This window comes from Erythrolamprus reginae, chromosome 7 (genome assembly GCF_031021105.1).
Source record: "Erythrolamprus reginae isolate rEryReg1 chromosome 7, rEryReg1.hap1, whole genome shotgun sequence".
In the NCBI taxonomy this organism is placed as follows: domain Eukaryota; kingdom Metazoa; phylum Chordata; class Lepidosauria; order Squamata; family Dipsadidae; genus Erythrolamprus; species Erythrolamprus reginae.
This window is the reverse complement of record NC_091956.1, coordinates 6,761,514-6,780,347: the sequence shown is the minus strand read 5'-3', so window position 1 is coordinate 6,780,347 and position 18,834 is coordinate 6,761,514. Positions and strand designations below refer to the sequence as shown.

The 18,834-nt window shown below is 39.6% G+C and overlaps 1 protein-coding gene across 1 annotated transcript; it reads right to left on the bottom strand.

Moving 5' to 3' along the window:
- Positions 1-3,074: 3,074 nt before the first annotated feature.
- Positions 3,075-13,729, bottom strand: LOC139169871 (C-X-C motif chemokine 11-1-like). The gene is made up of 5 exons (XM_070756536.1): positions 13,684-13,729; positions 11,671-11,793; positions 8,339-8,465; positions 6,801-6,870; positions 3,075-4,028 (listed from the first exon to the last, which is right to left on the bottom strand). The coding sequence occupies exons 1-5, from the start codon at positions 13,712-13,714 to the stop codon at positions 3,999-4,001; spliced, it is 381 nt and encodes a 126-aa protein (XP_070612637.1). The 5' UTR covers positions 13,715-13,729; the 3' UTR covers positions 3,075-3,998.
- Positions 13,730-18,834: the final 5,105 nt, after the last annotated feature.

Here is an 18,834-nt window from a genome sequence, read left to right as displayed (position 1 = left end):
TCCAAAGGCTCGGAACAGAAGCTTCAGAGCAGGAACCACAAAGTCACACAGATAAACAGCCACAGTTTGCCTTTTGCCTCTGTTCCCTTTTATACCTTTAGCCCTCATTAGGGGAACCACACCCAGCCCTCAGTATGAGAACCACACCCAGCCCAGGTGCTACTCTGATCACCGGTAATAGTCCATTAATTGAGTCCTCCTTTGCATGGCTCTCCGGCTACGAATGTCTATGAGCTGTTCTGCATCGGAATCCAATGAGGATAGACTGTCTGAGTGGCTGCATGCCAAATCCCCTGGGCTGTCTGCTGGGTCCTGCGTGCTGTCTGCCAACTCCTCTAAACCAGTGGCCTCATCCTCAGGGCTGTCTGCCACATCTTCCTGGCTGTCAGCCAGGCTTTCGCACTCACTTTGTGCCGCATCTCTCCCATATGTGGGAGCAACGGCTGGCCCAAGCCCAAACACGACAGCAAGTAAGGTCCTAAAATGGGGCAAATCTCACTTAACAAACGCCTTGCTTAGCCATGTAAATTTGGGCTCAATTGCATCCATATGTTGAGCACTATTCTGTACAATGTTTAATTTTAAGGCTACATCTGTTGGATGGAGAATGTCTAGCAATACTATTTAGAGCTGAATGTTTCTTGTGCTGTTGGGAATTTGGGAATTTCTAATCCCCAAAGCTCTGATGGATGTCCAGTGAGGAGAAAGTTCCCTCAGAAGGCCAAATGATCATAATCATTATTTGTTTATTTTCTTTAATTTGTTTCATTTTGAAATGAAATGAAACAGAACCACAGAGTGACAACTAATTTAATCAAGCACAGAACACAGGTCCCAATATCTTCCCCCCCCCCTTTAGCATGACCCAAAACATTAGCAGTTGTCTATCTTATATTCTTTGGCTCAAGGACAAATTATGTTTTTGTCTTTTTTTTTTTTTACGTTTATTTTCCTAGCCTGCAATTCTTAAACCCGCTCCATGCCAAATTCAGTTTCCAATGAGAAATGTTCTTGAGCTAGTTTCAGAAAGAAAGAAAGAAAGAAAGAAAGAAAGAAAGAAAGAAAGAAAGAAAGAAAGAAAGAGTCCATGCTCCATTTCCTAATTTTTGATCACTTCTTTAGCTGAGGTTAAAAAAAAAATCAAGATGGCGGCTTTGATCACTTTGTGGCTGCCATCTTGACATTTTTTAAACTCTCTTGCAGATGCTTCAGCTATCAGATGAGGTAATTTTTCCAACAAAAATATACGTTTCTTCAACACTCCGTGGCTTGCATTGGCTGCCAATCAGTTTCCGGTCACAATTCAAAGTGTTGGTCATGACCTTTAAAGCCCTACATGGCATTGGACCAGATTACCTCCGAAACCGCCTGCTACCGCACGAATCCCAGCGACCGATAAGGTCCCACAGAGTTGGCCTTCTCCGGGTCCCGTCGACTAAACAATGTCGTTTGGCGGGCCCCAGGGGAAGAGCCTTCTCTATGGCGGCCCCGGCCCTCTGGAACCAACTCCCCCCGGAGATTAGAACTGCCCCCACCCTCCCTGTCTTTCGTAAACTACTCAAGACTCACTTATACCGCCAGGCATGGGGGAGTTGAGATAGCTCTTCCCCCTAGGCCATTACAAGTTATGCATGGTATGTTTGTGTGTATGTTTGGTTTTATAATAGGGGTTTTTAGTTGTTTTAGTATTGGATTGTTACATGTTGTTTTTATCATTGTTGTTAGCCGCCCCAAGTCTACGGAGAGGGGCGGCATACAAATCCAATAAATTATTTATAATAATAATAATAATAATAATAATAATAATAATAATAATAATAATAATAATAATACTGGGAATGAAATACAAATACACACGTTTAAAACCATGCCAAATTTGTGATTTTAAATTGCATTGGAAAAATTTAAGCACTTTAAATTGAAGAAGATCAGATACAAATCTGGACGCTACCTTTCTACAATGGCAAAGATTTTTTTGTGTGTCAGATGTGTGCGTTGTGTCAGTCAGCCAGTTTGGTAAATTTATAATTTTTGAGTATGTGACTGTGGCATCCTCAGACTGAAGCGCATAGGCTTCAATCAGGTCCTCCATTCTGGAAGGAAAATACTGATTTCTGATTGGCTAGACTGTATGGCAGCTTCCAATAAAAGGGCTGTCTGTCAGGCAGAGCCTTTTTCTGGGTTGTTAATAGTTGCCCAATGAAGAGCTGTTGTTTTGAAGTCCCTTCTGTCTGCCCCTTCAATTCACTCTATCTAACAGTGACAATAGAAAGATTTGGGTTTATTCAGCAATCAGGTTAAATGTACAGCGATACCTTGTCTTACAAACTTAATTGGTTCCAGGACGAGGTTCTTAAGGTAAAAAGTTTGTAAGACGAAACAATGTTTCCCATAGGAATCAATGGAAAAGCGATTAATGTGTGCAAACCCAAAATTCACCCCTTTTGCCAGCCAAAGCGCCCGTTTTTGCGCTGCTGGGATTCCCCTCAGGCTCCCGACTTCTGTGTTTTTGCAATGCTGCAGGGAAATCCCAGCAGGGGAATCCCAGCATCGCAAAAACGAGCTCTTCGCTGGCAATGGAAGTCCAGAGGGGAGGTTTCCCAGCGAAGGGAGCATCAGTGAAATCGCAGCATCGCAAAAACACCAAAGTCCTCGAAACCCCACCTCCAGACCTCTGTGTTTTTGTAATGCTGCGATTTCACTGAGGCTCCCCTCGCTGGGAAACCCCAGCTCTGGACTTCTGTTGCCAGCGAAACGCCCATTTTTGTGCTGCTGGGATTCCCCTGCAGCATCACAAAAACATGGAAGTCCGGAGGTGGTGTTTACCATGGAGGGGAGCCTCAGGGGAATCCCAGCAGCACAAAAATGCGTGCTTCGCTGGCAACGGAAGTCCGGAGGTGGGGCATCCCAGTGGCAGCGGTGGGTTTGTAAGGTGAAAATAGCTTGTAAGAAGAGGCAAAAAAATCTTAAACCCCAGGTTTGAATCTCGAAAAGTTTGTATGATGAGGCGTTTGTAAGACAAGGTATCACTGTATTTTGAGAATCTACTCAGTGAATAAAAGTCAGACAGAGAATAGCAGAATGACATTTATTGAAACATGGAAGAAATATTCTCTTTATATATAATATATACATAGGTACCCAGTCATAGAAGACTCAATGGGGAGGTATGGTGTGTTATGGTGTCACGGGCTCCATTCTGCGACTTAAATTGCAATGCTACCCAAAAAATTAAAAAGCTTGGACTGCAACAACACACACAGTTCAGGATCGGGAATAGATGCCTATAATGATATTAACAAGGATATACCTTACAATCATTCATTTAGGGACTATTCAAATTTACAATGGCACTGAAAATTTTTTTTACACTTATAACCATTGTACATCCGTATGGTCCTGTCATTAAAATTTGGATACTTGGCAGCTAGCTCACATTTGTGACGGTTGTGGCAACCCGGGGGATCATGTGATTCCCTTTTTGCAACCTTTTGAGAAGCAAAGTCAAAGTTGGAAGCCACATTTGACTTTTCTGTTACTAACTTAACAGCTTAAGAACTGTGTCAAGAGAAGTCATAAAACAGAGCACGTTTCAACGTCTTGGTTTGCGACAGAAATGCTGAGCTCAGTTGGGGTTGTAAGTCAAGGACGATCTACATTGGTATAACAAGCATAAAATGTTCAGGAATGGAGGATGCCCGTTTTGCCTTGTCCTTGTTTGATTTGGAAGAATGAAGGCCTTGCATGGTCACAGAGGTCAAAATCAAGACAAAAGCACAGACATTTCACCGCATTGTATCACTCTCGTACTTGTTTTTAATAAATTCCTACAGGAAGTTAACTTCTGAAGACCAGCAGTTGGATAAGAATACACACTGCTGGACCAAGGACTCCCAACTTGGGCGTCGTAGATTAGGATTCCTTCCGAAGCTGATTAGATGTCTTTAGGAAGTGAGGCATTTGTGAAGCAGCTTCTCCCAAACTCAGCTTGAATATCCTTACTTGGAACTGTTTTTTTCCATAATTGCCTGTAAAGGAATGAAGGAGACTTTATTAGTTTTCTCAGCCTATAAAAGATTACCCTTAAAGTTGATTATCTTCTTCTGATCCTTGGGCTCCATGTTTTGACTGGTAGAATAACCAGTCAAAACATGGAGTAACCAGTCAAAATAAACATAAACATAGAATAACCAGGCAAAATATCCAGATTCCTAAGAGGTCAGTAAGGGGCGAGTACAAGTGCACTAGAGTGCCTTCTGTCCCCTGTCCTATTGCTCTCCTATATCTCCTATACCTTTCTTCTATTCCTATATCTCTTTTTCTATTCTTTCATTGATATGTTCTATTACTATACCTTCTTTTCTATCATTTCTTAGATATATTTTACTATGAGTATCTCCTCTATAGCCCTCTGGAACCAACTCCCCCCAGAGATTAGAATAGCCCCCACCCTCCCTGTCTTTCATAAACTACTCAAGACTCACTTATACCGCCAGGCATGGGGGAGTTGAGATATTCCTTCCCCCTAGGCCTTTACAATTTATGTATGGTATGTCTGTATGTATGTTTGGTTTTTATAATAATGGGTTTTTAACTGTTTTTAGTATTGGATTGTTATTATATGCTGTTTTATTACTGTTGTTAGCCGCCCCGAATCTACGGAGAGGGGCGGCGTACAAATCCAATAAATAAATGAATGAATGAATGAATAAATAAATAAATAAATAAATAAATAAATAAATGTCACCCCTAATCCTTTTTATTTAACTAGACATACTCACATCCCACATACTGTTCTTCCTATGTCTTAGCTTGATGATAGTTTAAGGATATAAAACGATGAAGAATATAAAATAAGGGAATCCTTCCAACAAAATAAGTCCCCTTTAAATCCTAGAGAAAGCAACAGCAGAAAGGAGAAAGAATCCCATTGCTAAGAGAAGGTCTGAAAGGATATCAGGAATTAATCCAATGACCTAGAATAAGGAACCATCCAAAGTTAGAGCTGATTAAATTATCCACTGGATTGTCTAAGCTTCCCTTCTCTTTGCTAGCTTCCTTGTAAAACTGACAAAGAAGCCACACAGCAGGAAACATCTGGAAATTATTTTCTTTTCTTTTATTTGTTTGTTTTTTTCAAATATAACATAAAAAAGAAAAGACATACACAGAAACATACACATACAACATTTGGGAAATGAAAGTTTCCCCACTTTTTAGGTGTTCGATCAGAGAATTTTACTTCTTTCAATTCTTTTATTCGACGTGTTGCTTTGCGTACATTTTTATTTATTTCTTTGTTGCTCTTTTCTTTAACCAATCATAAAATTTTGCCCATATTTTATACTAATCTGATTCTTCTTTTCCCTCTAATCTTTTAGATAACCTGTCCATCTCCGCACAGTCCAATATATTTTTAATTATTATATTTTCTTCCGGTAGTTTGTCTATTTTCCATTGTTGGGCATATACTATCCCGGCAGCTGTTAGTATGTGTATAACTAAATATCTTACCTCTTTTTCTATTTTTTTTTAATTAAAGAATGGAAATTATTTTCAAAGGTGCTTTTTCAAAAGACCATTGGTCTATTTTTTTTTCCCCTTGAGGAAGAAGAAAGTGTTTTGCTTCTCATCTAAGAAGCTTAATCAGTTCTGGCTGGATGGTGGAGGATATGTTATAGGATTATGGTGGTGGGATGGAAGGAATATATTTCTTTGTAGTCATCTGGTCTTTATTGTCCAGTGAAGAAATGAAACTGCTTCCTCAAGGCAAAAACAGTCCAGTTGCCTTTTGAAAAAACACCATTGAGACAGCTATGACCTGGATGATTGACAACCTCTGTAGATGTCTGGCAAGGATATAAGATTCATAAGGTTTCAAGAGCCTGCTATTATTATTATTATTATTATTATTATTATTATTATTATTATTATTATTTATTGGATTTATATGCCGCCCCTCTCCGAAAACTCGGGGCGGCTAACAACAATCATAAACAGTATACAATAATAATCCAATTTATTTATTTATTTATTTATTTATTACTTAGATTTGTATGCCGCCCCTCTCCGAAGACTCAAAGCGAATTTAAATACTAAAAGCAAATTTTAAAAAACCCAAACGTACATACAAACATACCATGCATACAATTGTAAAGGCCGAGGGGGGAGAAGGAATCTTAATTCCCCCATGCCTGGCGGCAGAGGTGGGTTTTAAGTAGCTTAGGAAAGGCAAGGAGGGTGGGGGCAATTCTAATCTCTGGGGGGAGTTGGTTCCAGAGGGCCGGGGCCGCCACAGAGAAGGCTCTTCCCCTGGGTCCCGCCAAGCGGCATTGTTTAGTTGACGGGACCCGGAGAAGACCCACTCTGTGGGACCTAACTGGTCGCTGGGATTCGTGCGGCAGAAGGCGGTCCCTGAGGTATGAGTAATTGTGTACTAAACATGACAAACATGATCAGCCAAGGTAGAACACATTGTTGTACATTGTTTTTCTATTACTGTTGTGAGCCACCCCGAGTCTACAGAGAGGGGCGGCATACAAATTTAATAAATAAATAAACACTAGCCTTTTGAAAGAAATCGGAGACTGGAATGTTCTAAATAACAAAGAAAGCTTTTTGTATAAATATCTGGGTCTACTTTTACTCAGGATGCTCGATTCCCAGGCGTGGGGCTCTCTATTTGCTCAGCAATAAAGAAAAAAAGTTGGGAGAAAAAAGGTTTCTTTCCTGATTCCAGTTTGATTTATTGGTCCTTAGAAAGAGACAGCTAAGGCTACACCCAAATGATAGCTGCTTACCAGTTTAATTCTTCTGCCTTGTTCTCCATTGATGTTCAAGCAGCGTCTTCGGTTGTTTCTAAGGAATACTCTGCATAAATACAAATTAGAGACCAAATTAGACCAAGGATTATTTGAGAAGCGTTGCACTCATGCGCAAACCAATAGCAATGGGGTTTAGAACTACTACTGGTGCTGCTGACAAAGGAACTGGGCATTGTAGTCCCACCTGAGTCACAAAAGCCAACTGGTGTTAAGGTTCCTACCAGCTGGGTGGTTTTGAGCTGGTCACTCCCTCCCTCTGGGGGGAAGCTTTGGAATTTTTAAAAATCCCAGCTAAACATCTGGCTACCAGGATACTTAAAGGAGCTAACATCATCTTGTTCCAATCCTGATTTCAGGATGTGATCAGTAAAAAAATCGGAAAAAATCTAGGAGATCCAAACAGGAGTCCTTGGAAGGACTTTTTTCTAATTAAGATATGGATGTGTGTTTCAATTGGTCTAACACATGGCAACTCCAAATCTCAACTAGCAAATGCTCTGTCCTACACATTGGGAAGAAGAATCTGAACTCCAAATACGAACTGAATAATCAAATTATCACAGATAATCCCCACTCGGTTAAAGACCTTGGTATACTAATAACAAAAGATTTAAGTGCCAAAGCCCACTGCAACAATATAGCCAAGAAGGCTTCAAGAGTTATAAACCTAATCCTACGTAGCTTCTGCTCTGGCAATCTCACACTACTTACCAGAGCTTACAAAACTTTTGCCAGACCCATCCTCGAATACAGCTCATCTGTTTGGAACCCATATCGCATCTCAGACATCAACACCCTTGAAAATGTCCAAAGATACTTCACCAGAAGAGCCCTTCACTCCTCCACTCGAAATAGAATACCCTACGAGACTAGACTTTCAATCCTGGGCCTAGAAAGTTTAGAACTAAGACGCCTTAAACAAGATCTAAGTATTGCCCACAAGATCATATGCTGCAATGTCCTGCCTGTCGACGACTACTTCAGCTTCAAACACAACAACACAAGAGCACACAACAGATTTAAACTTAATATTAACCGCTCCAAACTTGACTATAAAAAATACGACTTCAGTAACCGAGTTGTCGAAGCGTGGAACTCATTACCGGACTCCATAGTGTTATACCCAAACCCCCAATACTTTACTCCTAGATTATCTATGGTTGACCTATCCAGATTCCTAAGAGGTAAGTAAGGGGCGAGTACAAGTGCACCAGAGTGCCTTCCGTCCCCTGTCCTATTGCTCTCCTATATCTCCTATACTTTTCTTCTATTCCTATATCTTTTCTTCTATTCTTTCATTGATATGTTCTATTCCTATACCTTCTTTTCTATTCTTTCTTAGATATATTTTACTATCTCCTCTATAACCTTCATCATGTATTTTACTATGTGTATATAGTTATATACCCACTAAAACCCTCATTGTGTATTGGACAAAATAAATAAGTAAATAAAATAAATAAATTCAATAGCTTCAACTGGAGAAAACAGCTGGATTCAACTTGGCTACTTACAAGAGCTCCTCTTGTCCACAGCTGCTGGTTGACTTGTAGTACTCGACTTTCATCACACGGTCCATGTTCACAGCCGGCACTCCCGATCTTCTGCAAAAGCAGCGCTCTCGGCCAGAGGTGGGTAGCCCTGCAAAGAATCAGTTAGAAAAGGTGAGTTTTTCACCTATCAATCACAATCATCTAAATCCAGTGGCCCAACATTTTAGGTACCAGTGGCCAGTGATGCGGAGAGAGATTTTTCCACGGAATGGAGAGTTAGAAGAAAAATTAAGCATCAAACTTAATGAACTCAATCTGTATAGTCTGGAGGACAGAAGCGAAAGGGGGGGGGACATGATCGAAGCATTTAAATACTGTATGTTAAAGGGTTAAATAAAGTTCACGACGGAAGTGTTTTTAATAGGAAAGTGAACACAAGAACAAGGGGGCACAATCTGAGGTTAGCTGGCGGAAAGATCAGAAGCAACGTGAGAAAATATTATTTGACTGAAAGAGTAGTAGATGCTTGGGACAAACCTCCAGCAGATGTGGTTGGTCAATCCACAGGAACTGAATTTAAACATGCCTGGGATAAACATAGATCCATTCTAAGATAAAGTTCTTAAGACCCATCTCTGCCGTCAGGCATGGGGGAACTGAGACATCTCCCCCGGGCCTATACAGTTTATACATGGTATGTTGGTGTGTATGTTTGCTTTTAATAATGGGGTTTTTAGCATTTTTTAAATTATTAGATTTGTTCTTACATTGTTCTTGTTATTGTTGTGAGTCTACGGAGAGGGGCAGCATACAAATATAATAAATCATAATCATAATCATAATCATAATCATAATCATAATCATAATCATAATCATAATCATAATCATAATCATAATCATAATCATAATCATAATCATAATCATAATCATAATCATAATCATAATCATAATCATAATCATAATCATAATCATAATCATAATCATAATCATAATCATAATCATAATCATAATCATAATAAAATACAGGAAACGATATAAAGGCAGACTAGATGGACCAAGAGGTCTTTTTCTGCCGTCAACCTTCTATGTTTCTTTGTTTCTAAAAATCCAGTCCAGTTCCAAGCTGGGGGAAAGATGCTTGAAATCAAAGGCAGACCAAATCAGAGATGGGTTCCTTTGGTATGGATCAGTAGCAAGCCATTGGTGATGTCAAAATAACATCACAAAATCGGCAGCAAGGTAGGTTAGAACCCACCCCCGGACCACACGGAAAACAAGTTCCCTGTTTATTTGGTTTCCAGAAACGTCAGTGACAGCAGAATATTTCTGGGTTTGCTAACAAAATCGCTCCGTGAATAGATGTATTTTTGTAGGGTTCTTTCTCTGAGATGCTCCAGGGGGGTTGTGAAATGTAGTGAGCCTTGTGTCTTTTGCTATTCTAATAGAGACGGTATTACATCCTAAATATCCTGTGCTTAGAATTTAGGTGGGGATATAAAATCTTAATCCCATCAGCTAGAGCTGTGGCTAAAGGTATTTGTTTATGAATAGATTGGCCCAATCTTTCTGAATGGATATAAAATCTGCATTTCTAAAGAGTTAAGGCTTCTGCTTGAGGCTATGGGGCTACTTTCTGCATCTGTTAAGATTCTTCTCCATTTCTCCTTTGGGGAAATATAATATGCTGCCTCTTTAATATTCGTCAAAATATTTCATTCTCTTTCATTTCCTCTAACATTGGGTTATGGAATATAGAAAATAGACCAGGTTAAAGTTCGATACGTTTGCTTCTTTTTCAAAATACATAGACGGAATTTTTAAGAGGATAGGAAAATATAATCTTTAAAAAAGAAAAGATGAGAAAAAGAAGGAAAAGAAAAAAAAGAAAGAGGAAGAAAGAAAAACAGAAAAAGAAATTAAGAAAGAAAGAAAGAAGGAAAGAAAGACAGAAGGAAGGAAGGAAAGAAGGAAAGAAGGAAGGAAAGAAGGAAGGAAGGAAGGAAGGAAGGAAGGAAGGAAGGAAGGAAGGAAGGAAGGGTGATAGTCAAAATTGTCTTGTTTGATTAGGGAAAAAAAAAATCAAACCAGGAACCTTGAAACAGAATTTCTCACACACGGGTGACGAACAAATCACATAGATTTCATGCACGTTTTCACCCATTCCTACATTCCTTTCTCCTGGTGGACTCCACAGCTGCCTTCTTTGACCCTGTTCCCATAAAGCAAATCTTATTTTCCTAATCCAGATCATTTCAGTTCTATTTTCCCCACATCGAAGCCGGAAACAGACATTCCAGAGGACTAGGAACGGAGAAGGAGACCTCGAATAACAGAATAACAAGAATTCGGAAGGAGCCTTGGAGGTCTTCTAATCTAGTGGACACTCCTTGCTCAAGCAGGAGACACTATATAGTATATAAATCTATAACACTATATAAATCCAATTAAAAATAATAATAATAATAATAATAATAATAATAATAATAATAATAATAATAATAGTAATAATAATAATAATAATAATAATAATAATAATAATAATAATAATAATATCCAGATTCCTAAGAGGTCAGTAAGGGGCGAGTACAAGTGCACTAGAGTGCCTTCTGTCCCCTGTCCTATTGCTCTCCTATATCTCCTATACCTTTCTTCTATTCCTATATCTCTTCTTCTATTCTTTCATTGATCATATGCTGCAACGTCCTACCGGTCAATGACTACTTCAGCTTCAACCGCAATAACACAAGAGCACGCAACAGATTCAAACTTAATACGACTGTATTAAACTTGACTGTAAAAAATATTATTTCAACAATCGAGTTATCGAAGCGTGGAACTCATTACCGGACTCAATTGTGTCAACCCCTAACCCCCAACACTTCTCCCTTAGACTCTCCACGATTGACCTCTCCAGGTTCCTAAGAGGCCAGTAAGGGGCGTACATAAGTGCACTGGTGTGCCTTTCGTCCCCTGTCCAATTGTCTTTCCTTTCTTTCACCTATCTTATATATTCTCTCCCTTTCATATATCCTCTCCTCTAAGTTCACTTTCACCCTCATTTATATTACCACATGTCTATTTTTCTTCCTATGTATTTGTGTATTGGAGAAATGAATAAATAAAAATAAATAAAATAAATATGTTCTATTACTATACCTTCTTTTCTATTGTTTCTTAGATATATTTTACTATGACTATCTCCTCTATAACCTTCATCATGTATTTTACTATGTGTATATAGATATATACCCGCTAAAACCCTCATTGTGTATTAGACAAAATAAATAAATAAAATAAATAAACCAAAAAGATAACCATTATCCACCATAAAGATAACCAGATTATTATTTTACCTTGCATGAGAGCCACCCAGCAAGCCAGAAGAACAAGGACGGTGAGAATTGTCTGTTTGAGCATCTCTGCTGTTGAGTCTCCTCTCCTGCCTGGGTTCCAGAGAGAGAATAGATGTTCTTGACCTGGGGAAGAGCTAATTTATTGCCTGAGTTCACCCACTGTTACTCTTCAGGGAATTCCCATCCTACTCACTTTCATTTCCCACTCATTTTTTTACCTTAGCAAATAAATCGTTTAGGAGTGGGTTGTAGGTCAAGCACACCCACACACAGTTGCGTACTGCAATTTCTCTTTTTTCCAAAAAACCAAACAAATTCTGCTTTGTCTTTCATTCGACTGTATGTACTCTATTCAGCAGTACGAGAACAAATATCTCAATGCAAGACTCATTTTACAGTTTTGGAGTTCGTGAATCAGAGACTGGCATGTAGTAAATAACAAATCTGCAACATGAATTCATAGAAACATAGAAGACTGACGGCAGAAAAAGACCTCATGGTCCACCTAATCTGCCCTTATACTATTTCCTGTATTTTATCTTACAATGGATCTATGTTTATCCCAGGCATGTTTAAATTCAGTTACTGTGGATTTACCAACCACGTCTGCTGGAAGTTTGTTCCAAGGATCTACTACTCTTTCAGTGAAATAATATTTCCTCACGTTGCTTTTGATCTTTCCCCCCAACTAACTTCAGATTGTGTCCCCTTGTTCTTGTGTTCACTTTCCTATTAAAAACACTTCCCTCCTGGACCTTATTTAACCCTTTAACATATTTAAACGTTTCGATCATGTCCCCCCTTTTCCTTCTGTCCTCCAGACTATACAGATTGAGTTCATGAAGTCTTTCCTGATACGTTTGATGCTTAAGACCTTCCACCCTTCTTGTAGCCCGTCTTTGGACCCGTTCAATTTTGTCAATATCTTTTTGTAGGTGAGGTCTCCAGAACTGAACACAGTATTCCAAATGTGGTCTCACCAGCATTCTATATAAGGGGATCACAATCTCCCTCTTCCTGGTTGTTATACCTCTAGCTAAGCAATTCTTAATAATGTTATGTCGTTTTCGGTATCGTTATTTAATTTATCTTTGTACTACATCTTATTACTTTAACCTAAGATTCGCCCACTCATAATTAGCATGTTAATCTTTATGATGTTAATCACAGTAATATTTAACTCACACTTATCTCTATTGTACAGTTCTAAACAATTTCACACTTATATTCCAGGATTTGGCAGCTTGGAGAGAAACGGATTGTTTCTCTCGTTTTTTAACAAAACTTATTTTTTCCTGTTTTTTTTTTTTGTTTTTTGTTTATTTTTGTCTTTCGGCTCTCCTTTTACCACCTTTTTAATTATGACAAATAATTATTGTGTATTGGACAAATCAATAAATAAAAATGGTTATGCATATATGTAGTTTGTATATGTGTTTTAAGTATTTAAATAAAATTTATTTTATATAAAAATATACCAAATGGAAACAGTTCTATTACTGTAAGTCAAAAATAAAACCAGAGTAGACCTATATAATTTGCATTTCTAGTCTATCTTACAAGAAACATAGAAGATTGACAGCAGAAAAAGACCTCCTGGTCCATCTAGACTGCCCTTATACTATTTCTTGTATTTTATCCTAGGATGGATATACCATATGTTTATCCCAGGCATGTTTAAATTCAGTTACTGTGGATTTACCAACCACGTCTGCTGGAAGTTTGTTCCAAGCATCTACTACTATAATATTTTTCATGTTGCTTTTGATCTTTCCCCCAGCTTGAAGTGTCCCTTGAGTTGAGAAACCATTGAAGGGGTTCAATGCTTTCAACACATGCTGGAGCCGCACATTTTTAAAAATACAGGCAGTCCTTGATTTACAACAGCTCATTTAGTGACCGTTCAAAGTTACAACGGGGGTGAAAAAAGTGACTTAGGGCCATTTTTTACCGTGACGAAAACCACCCCCTTGGTCAGGGGATCAAAATTCAGACACTTGGGAACTGACTCACATTTATGACGGTCGTAGTGTTCCGGAGTCATGTGATCCCCTTTTGGGACCTCCTGATGAGCAAAGTCACTGGGAAAAAACCAGATTCACTTAACAACGAGGTTATTTATTTAACAACAGCAACGATCCACTTAAAGACGGTAGCAAGAAAGTTCGTAAAACGGAGCAAAATTCACAGAGGCAGTGTTAGCAACAAAAATGTTGGGCTCAATTGTGGTCATAAGTCAAGGACTGCCTGTATACAGTCGGTCTTCCTCAGTTCCTGGAACTACAACTTCAGCATTTGTCGAGAAAGGACAAGGTGGGTGTGTATACAATTTTTAGAAATAGTCAATCCTTTTATAAGCACAGATTCCGACTTATTTACAAATGTTCTTTACCTAAGAACTGCCTATAAATAACATTATTATCTTGAAATGCAGTTTCGTTTATAGCGTGGAAATCTCGGGGAAAACCTTCGTTTGTCCTTTGCCAATTCTCTCTCCCAGGTTAAATATTTATTTTTCTAAAGTTCAAAAACAAACATCACACTAGGTTATCTTTTATCTGGTTGGCAAGGAAGTAGTGTATCAGGTAGATAGCTCTTGACTTGTGACCACAATAGACCCTCCAAATTTCTGTGGCTAAGTAAGACATTTGCTAAGTGGGTTTTGCCTCATTTTAATGAAAAGAAGGACCAGGGGAGACATGATAGCAGACTTCCAGTATCTCAGGAGGTGCAACAAAGAAGGAGTCAACCTATTCTCCAAGGCACCTGAAGGTAGAACAAGAAGCAATGGGTGGAAACTAAACAAGGAGAGAAGCAACTTAGAACTAAGGAGAAATTTCCTGACAGACAGAACGGTTGATCAGTGGAACAGCTTGCCTCCAGAAGCTGTGAATGCCCCAACACTGGAAGTTTTTAAGCAGATGTTGGATAACCATCTGTCTGAAATAGAGTAGGGTTTCCTGCCTAAGCAGGGGGTTGGACTAGAAGACCTCCAAGGTCCCTTCCAACTTTGTTGTTGTTGTTGTTGCTGTTGTTGTTGTTGTTGTAGTAGTAGTAATTATTATTATTATTATTATTATTATTATTATTATTATTATTATTATTATTGCAGATGTTAAGTTAGTAACATGCTATCAGTTAGGACCAGTTCACCTAAACTGATAGTAAAAATAAAATGCTACCAGTTCAGGCTAACCAGTATATTCGATGATCAGCTGTGCATTGGGCCAGAATACATCCGGAACCGCCTTCTACCGCACGAATCCCAGCAGCCGATAAGGTCCCACAGAACTGGCTTTCTCCGGGTCCCGTCAACCAAACTGTCGTTTGGCGGGCCCCAGGGGAAGAGCCGTCTCTGTGGCGGCCCCTGCCCTCTGGAATCAACTCCCCCCAGAGATTAGAATGGCCCCCACCCTCCTTGTCTTTCGCAAACTACTCAAGACTCACCTTTGTCGCCAGGCATGGGGGAGTTAAGATATTCCTTCCCCCTAGGCCATTACAAGTTATGCATGGTATGTTTGTGTGTATGTTTGGTTTTTATAATAAGGGTTTTTAGTTGATTTATTAAATTGGCTTGTTATATGTTGTTTTACCATTGTTGTTAGCCGCCCCGAGTCTGCGGAGAGGGGCGGCATACAAATCCAATAAATAAATAAATAAAATAAATGATCAGCTGTGTCGTGCAATCTAGATTAGCTAGAAAGCTTCCTAGCTAATCTAAATCACGCGGCAGAGTTGATCTCCCCCGTCACTGTTCTACTTACCATATTTTTCAGAGTACAAGTCACACCTCCCCCGCCCAAAAGAGGCTGGAAATGTTGGCGCATCTTATACACCAAATACAGCTATTTTTGGCCTCCTGAAGCCCCGCCCACACGTCCCATTTTTCACCTGTTTTTGCACAAAAATAGGGATGTTTTTGTCTTCCCCCAGCCAGTGTTCCCTCTAATTTTTGGGGGGGGGGGTGGGCGGAAAAGTATAGTGTCTGAGCGGCAGTCCCTTCGGGAGTGGGTGGCACAGAAATATTACATAAATAAATGAATGAACGAACGAACAAACAAACAAATAAAAAACCCACCCTGTTTTGCCTCAGAGAATTTCAAAATAAAATACTGTACTGTGTGTCTATAACAGTGAGCTCATAATAGGGCAACTCTATCAATATCAAAATGCCACTTAAATAGTTGAGCTAGTTTCAAACTAGATTTTGATTTTCTTTCTCTCTTCCTTACTCCCATTCTTTCTCTTTCTCTTTTCCTTCCTCTCTTTTTTCTATCTGCTTCTCTCTCTTCCTCTCTTCCTCTCTCTCTCCTTCCCTCTCACTCTTTCCCTCTCGGCTTCTGGGCAGGTTTGGAAAACTCTGAGTTGATGATGATTTTTAAGTGAGCAATTGCTCACTGCTCAGCTTAGAGGGAACTATGCCCCCAGCCCCCAGGAGCACTCTGGAGGCCTCCCAAACCCTTTGTGCACCCCGTTTTTTGTGAAAAACGGGCCCATTTTTCACAAATATGGGATGCAGGCCTTTGGGAGGCCAAAAATGGCTCTATTTAGTGTATAAGACAATCCAACAATTCCACTCTCATTTAGGGGGAAAAACAGTGGTACTTCGCCTCACGAACTTAATTCGTTCCATGACGAGGTTCGTAAGTAGAAAAGTTTGTAAGATGAAACAATGTTTCCCATAGGAATCAATGTAAAAGCGAATAATGCGTGCAATCCCAAAACTCACCCCTTTTGCCTTGCACCGCTGGGAATCCCCGCGTCCGGACTTTCATTGCCAGCCAAAGCACCCGTTCTTGCGCTGCTGGGATTTCCCCGAGGCTCCCCTCGCAGGGATTCAAATATGAAGGGAATCCCAGTGAGGCGACCCTCAGGTCAAACCCCAGCAACGCAAGAACGGGCACTTCGGCTGGCAACAGAAGTCTGGAGATGGGGTTTCCCAACGAGGGGAGCCTTAGGGGAATCCCAGCAGAGTAAGAATGGGCGCTTAGGCTGGCAACGGAAGTCTGGAGGCGGGGCATCCCAGCGGCAGCGGCTTGGGTTCGTAAGGTGAAAATAGTTCATAAGAAGAGGCAAAAAAATCTTAAATACCGGGTTTGTATCTCGAAAAGTTCATTAGAAGAGGCATTCGTAAGATGAGGTATTATTTTATTTATTTGTTTATTTATTTTGTCCAATACACAATGAGGGTTTTAGTGGGTATATATCTATCTACACATAGTAAAATACATGATGAAGGTTATAGAGGAGATACTCATGGTAAAATATCTCTAAGAAATAATAGAAAAGAAGATATAGTAATAGAACATAGCAATGAAAGAGTAGAAGAAGAGATATAGGAATAGAAGAAAGGTATAGGAGATATAGGAGAGCAATAGGACAGGGGACGGAAGGCACTCTAGTCTAGTGCACTTGTACTCGCCCCTTACTGACCTCTTAGGAATCTGGATAGGTCAACCGTAGATAATCTAAGGGTAAAGTGTTGGGGGTTTGGGGAGGACACTACGGAGTCCGGTAATTAGCTCCACGCTTCGACAACTCGGTTACTGAAGTCATATTTTTTGCAGTGAAGTTTGGAGCGGTTAATATTAAGTTTAAATCTGTTGTGTGCTCTTGTGTTGTTGTGGTTGAAGCTGAAGTAGTCGCCGACAGGCAGGACGTTGCAGCATATGATCTTGTGGGCAATACTTAGATCTTGTTTAAGGCGTCATAGTTCTAAGCTTTCTAGGCCCAGGTACCACTGTACTCCGAAAAATATGGTACTTGAAATTACCCAGAGCAAGGCTTCTATAAAATTTACTGTTGCTCTTGGTGTGTTTCTCTGTGGCGGTAGAATTTAGATATTCTGCACTAGATTATTTCCTGCACAGCAGTTCTGGAGAAGCGGAAAGGAAGGCAGGAAATATAGAATTAAATAAACTTAGTAGCGCCAGTCGCCAAACACAAGGAGCAGCTGTGCGACTGCGATCATGCAATTACATAAACAGGGAAAGTTTGAATGAGAAAGTCCCTTTCAAAAGTCTACCGATATAGGCAAGTTAGCGACATACAGTAAAAAAAGAGCTTATTGGGAGGAATCAAGGGGAAGGGAAGATAACAAGAATGTCCCATATTTCCAAATAATAATAATAATTTATTAGATTTGTATAATGCACTTGGGGAAAAGGAATCCTCAATCTGAGTATTGCATTGGCAGTTCTGTGTTAGCAAAAACTTCAGAAGAGAAGGATTTAGGGTTAATGATTTCTGACAGTCTCAAAATGGGTGAACAGTGCAGTCAGGCGGTAGGGAAAGCAAGTAGGACGCTTGGCTGCATAGCTAGAGGTATAACAAGCAGGAAGAGGGAGATTGTGATCCCCTTATATAGAGCGCTGGTGAGACCACATTTGGAGTACTGTGTTCAGTTCTGGAGACCTCATGTACAAAAAGATATTGACAAAATTGAACGGGTCCAAAGACGGGCTACAAGAATGGTGGAAGGTCTTAAGCATAAAATGTATCAGGAAAGACTTCATGAACTCCATCTGTATAGTCTGGAGGACAGAAGGAAAAGGGGGGACATGATCGAAACATTTAAATATGTTAAAGGGTTAAATAAGGTTCAGGAGAGGTGTTTTTAATAGGAAAGTGAACACAAGAACAAGGGGACACACTCTGAAGTTAGTTGGGGGAAAGATCAAAAGCAACGTGAGAAAATATTATTTTACTGAAAGAGTAGTAGATCCTTGGAACAAACTTCCAGCAGACGTGGTAGATAAATCCACAGTAACCGAATTTAAACATGCCTGGGATAAACATATATCCATCCTAAGATAAAATACAGGAAATAGTATAAGGACAGACTAGATGGATCATGAGATCTTTTTCTGCCGTCAGTCATCTATGTTTCTATGTTTCTATGTTTCTAATTGTCAAGCATCTTAATTTTGATTATGCAACCATGGGGATGCTGCAATGGTCGTTAAGTGTGAAAAGCAGTCATAAGTCACTTTTTTCAGCATAACTTTTAATTAAAGCGTTCATGGGTAAAAACAACAGTGGTTCCTCTAATTAAGAACGCCTTTGCTTAAGAACTTTTCAAGATAAGAACCGGGTGTTTAAGATTTTTTTGCCTCTTCTCAAGAACCATTTTCTACTTAAGAATCCGAACCCGGAAAAATTTCC

Excerpts from the sequence above, each read along its gene's own strand:
- LOC139169871 (XM_070756536.1), bottom strand. The coding sequence starts at position 13,714 with ATGACTCCGGAACACTACGACCGTCATAAAT. Across the intron at positions 8,466-11,670 it reads CTGGGTGGCTCTCATGCAAG|GGCTACCCACCTCTGGCCGA; the intron begins GTAAAATAATAA and ends GATTCTTTGCAG. Across the intron at positions 6,871-8,338 it reads TGTGGACAAGAGGAGCTCTT|AGTATTCCTTAGAAACAACC; the intron begins GTAAGTAGCCAA and ends GTATTTATGCAG.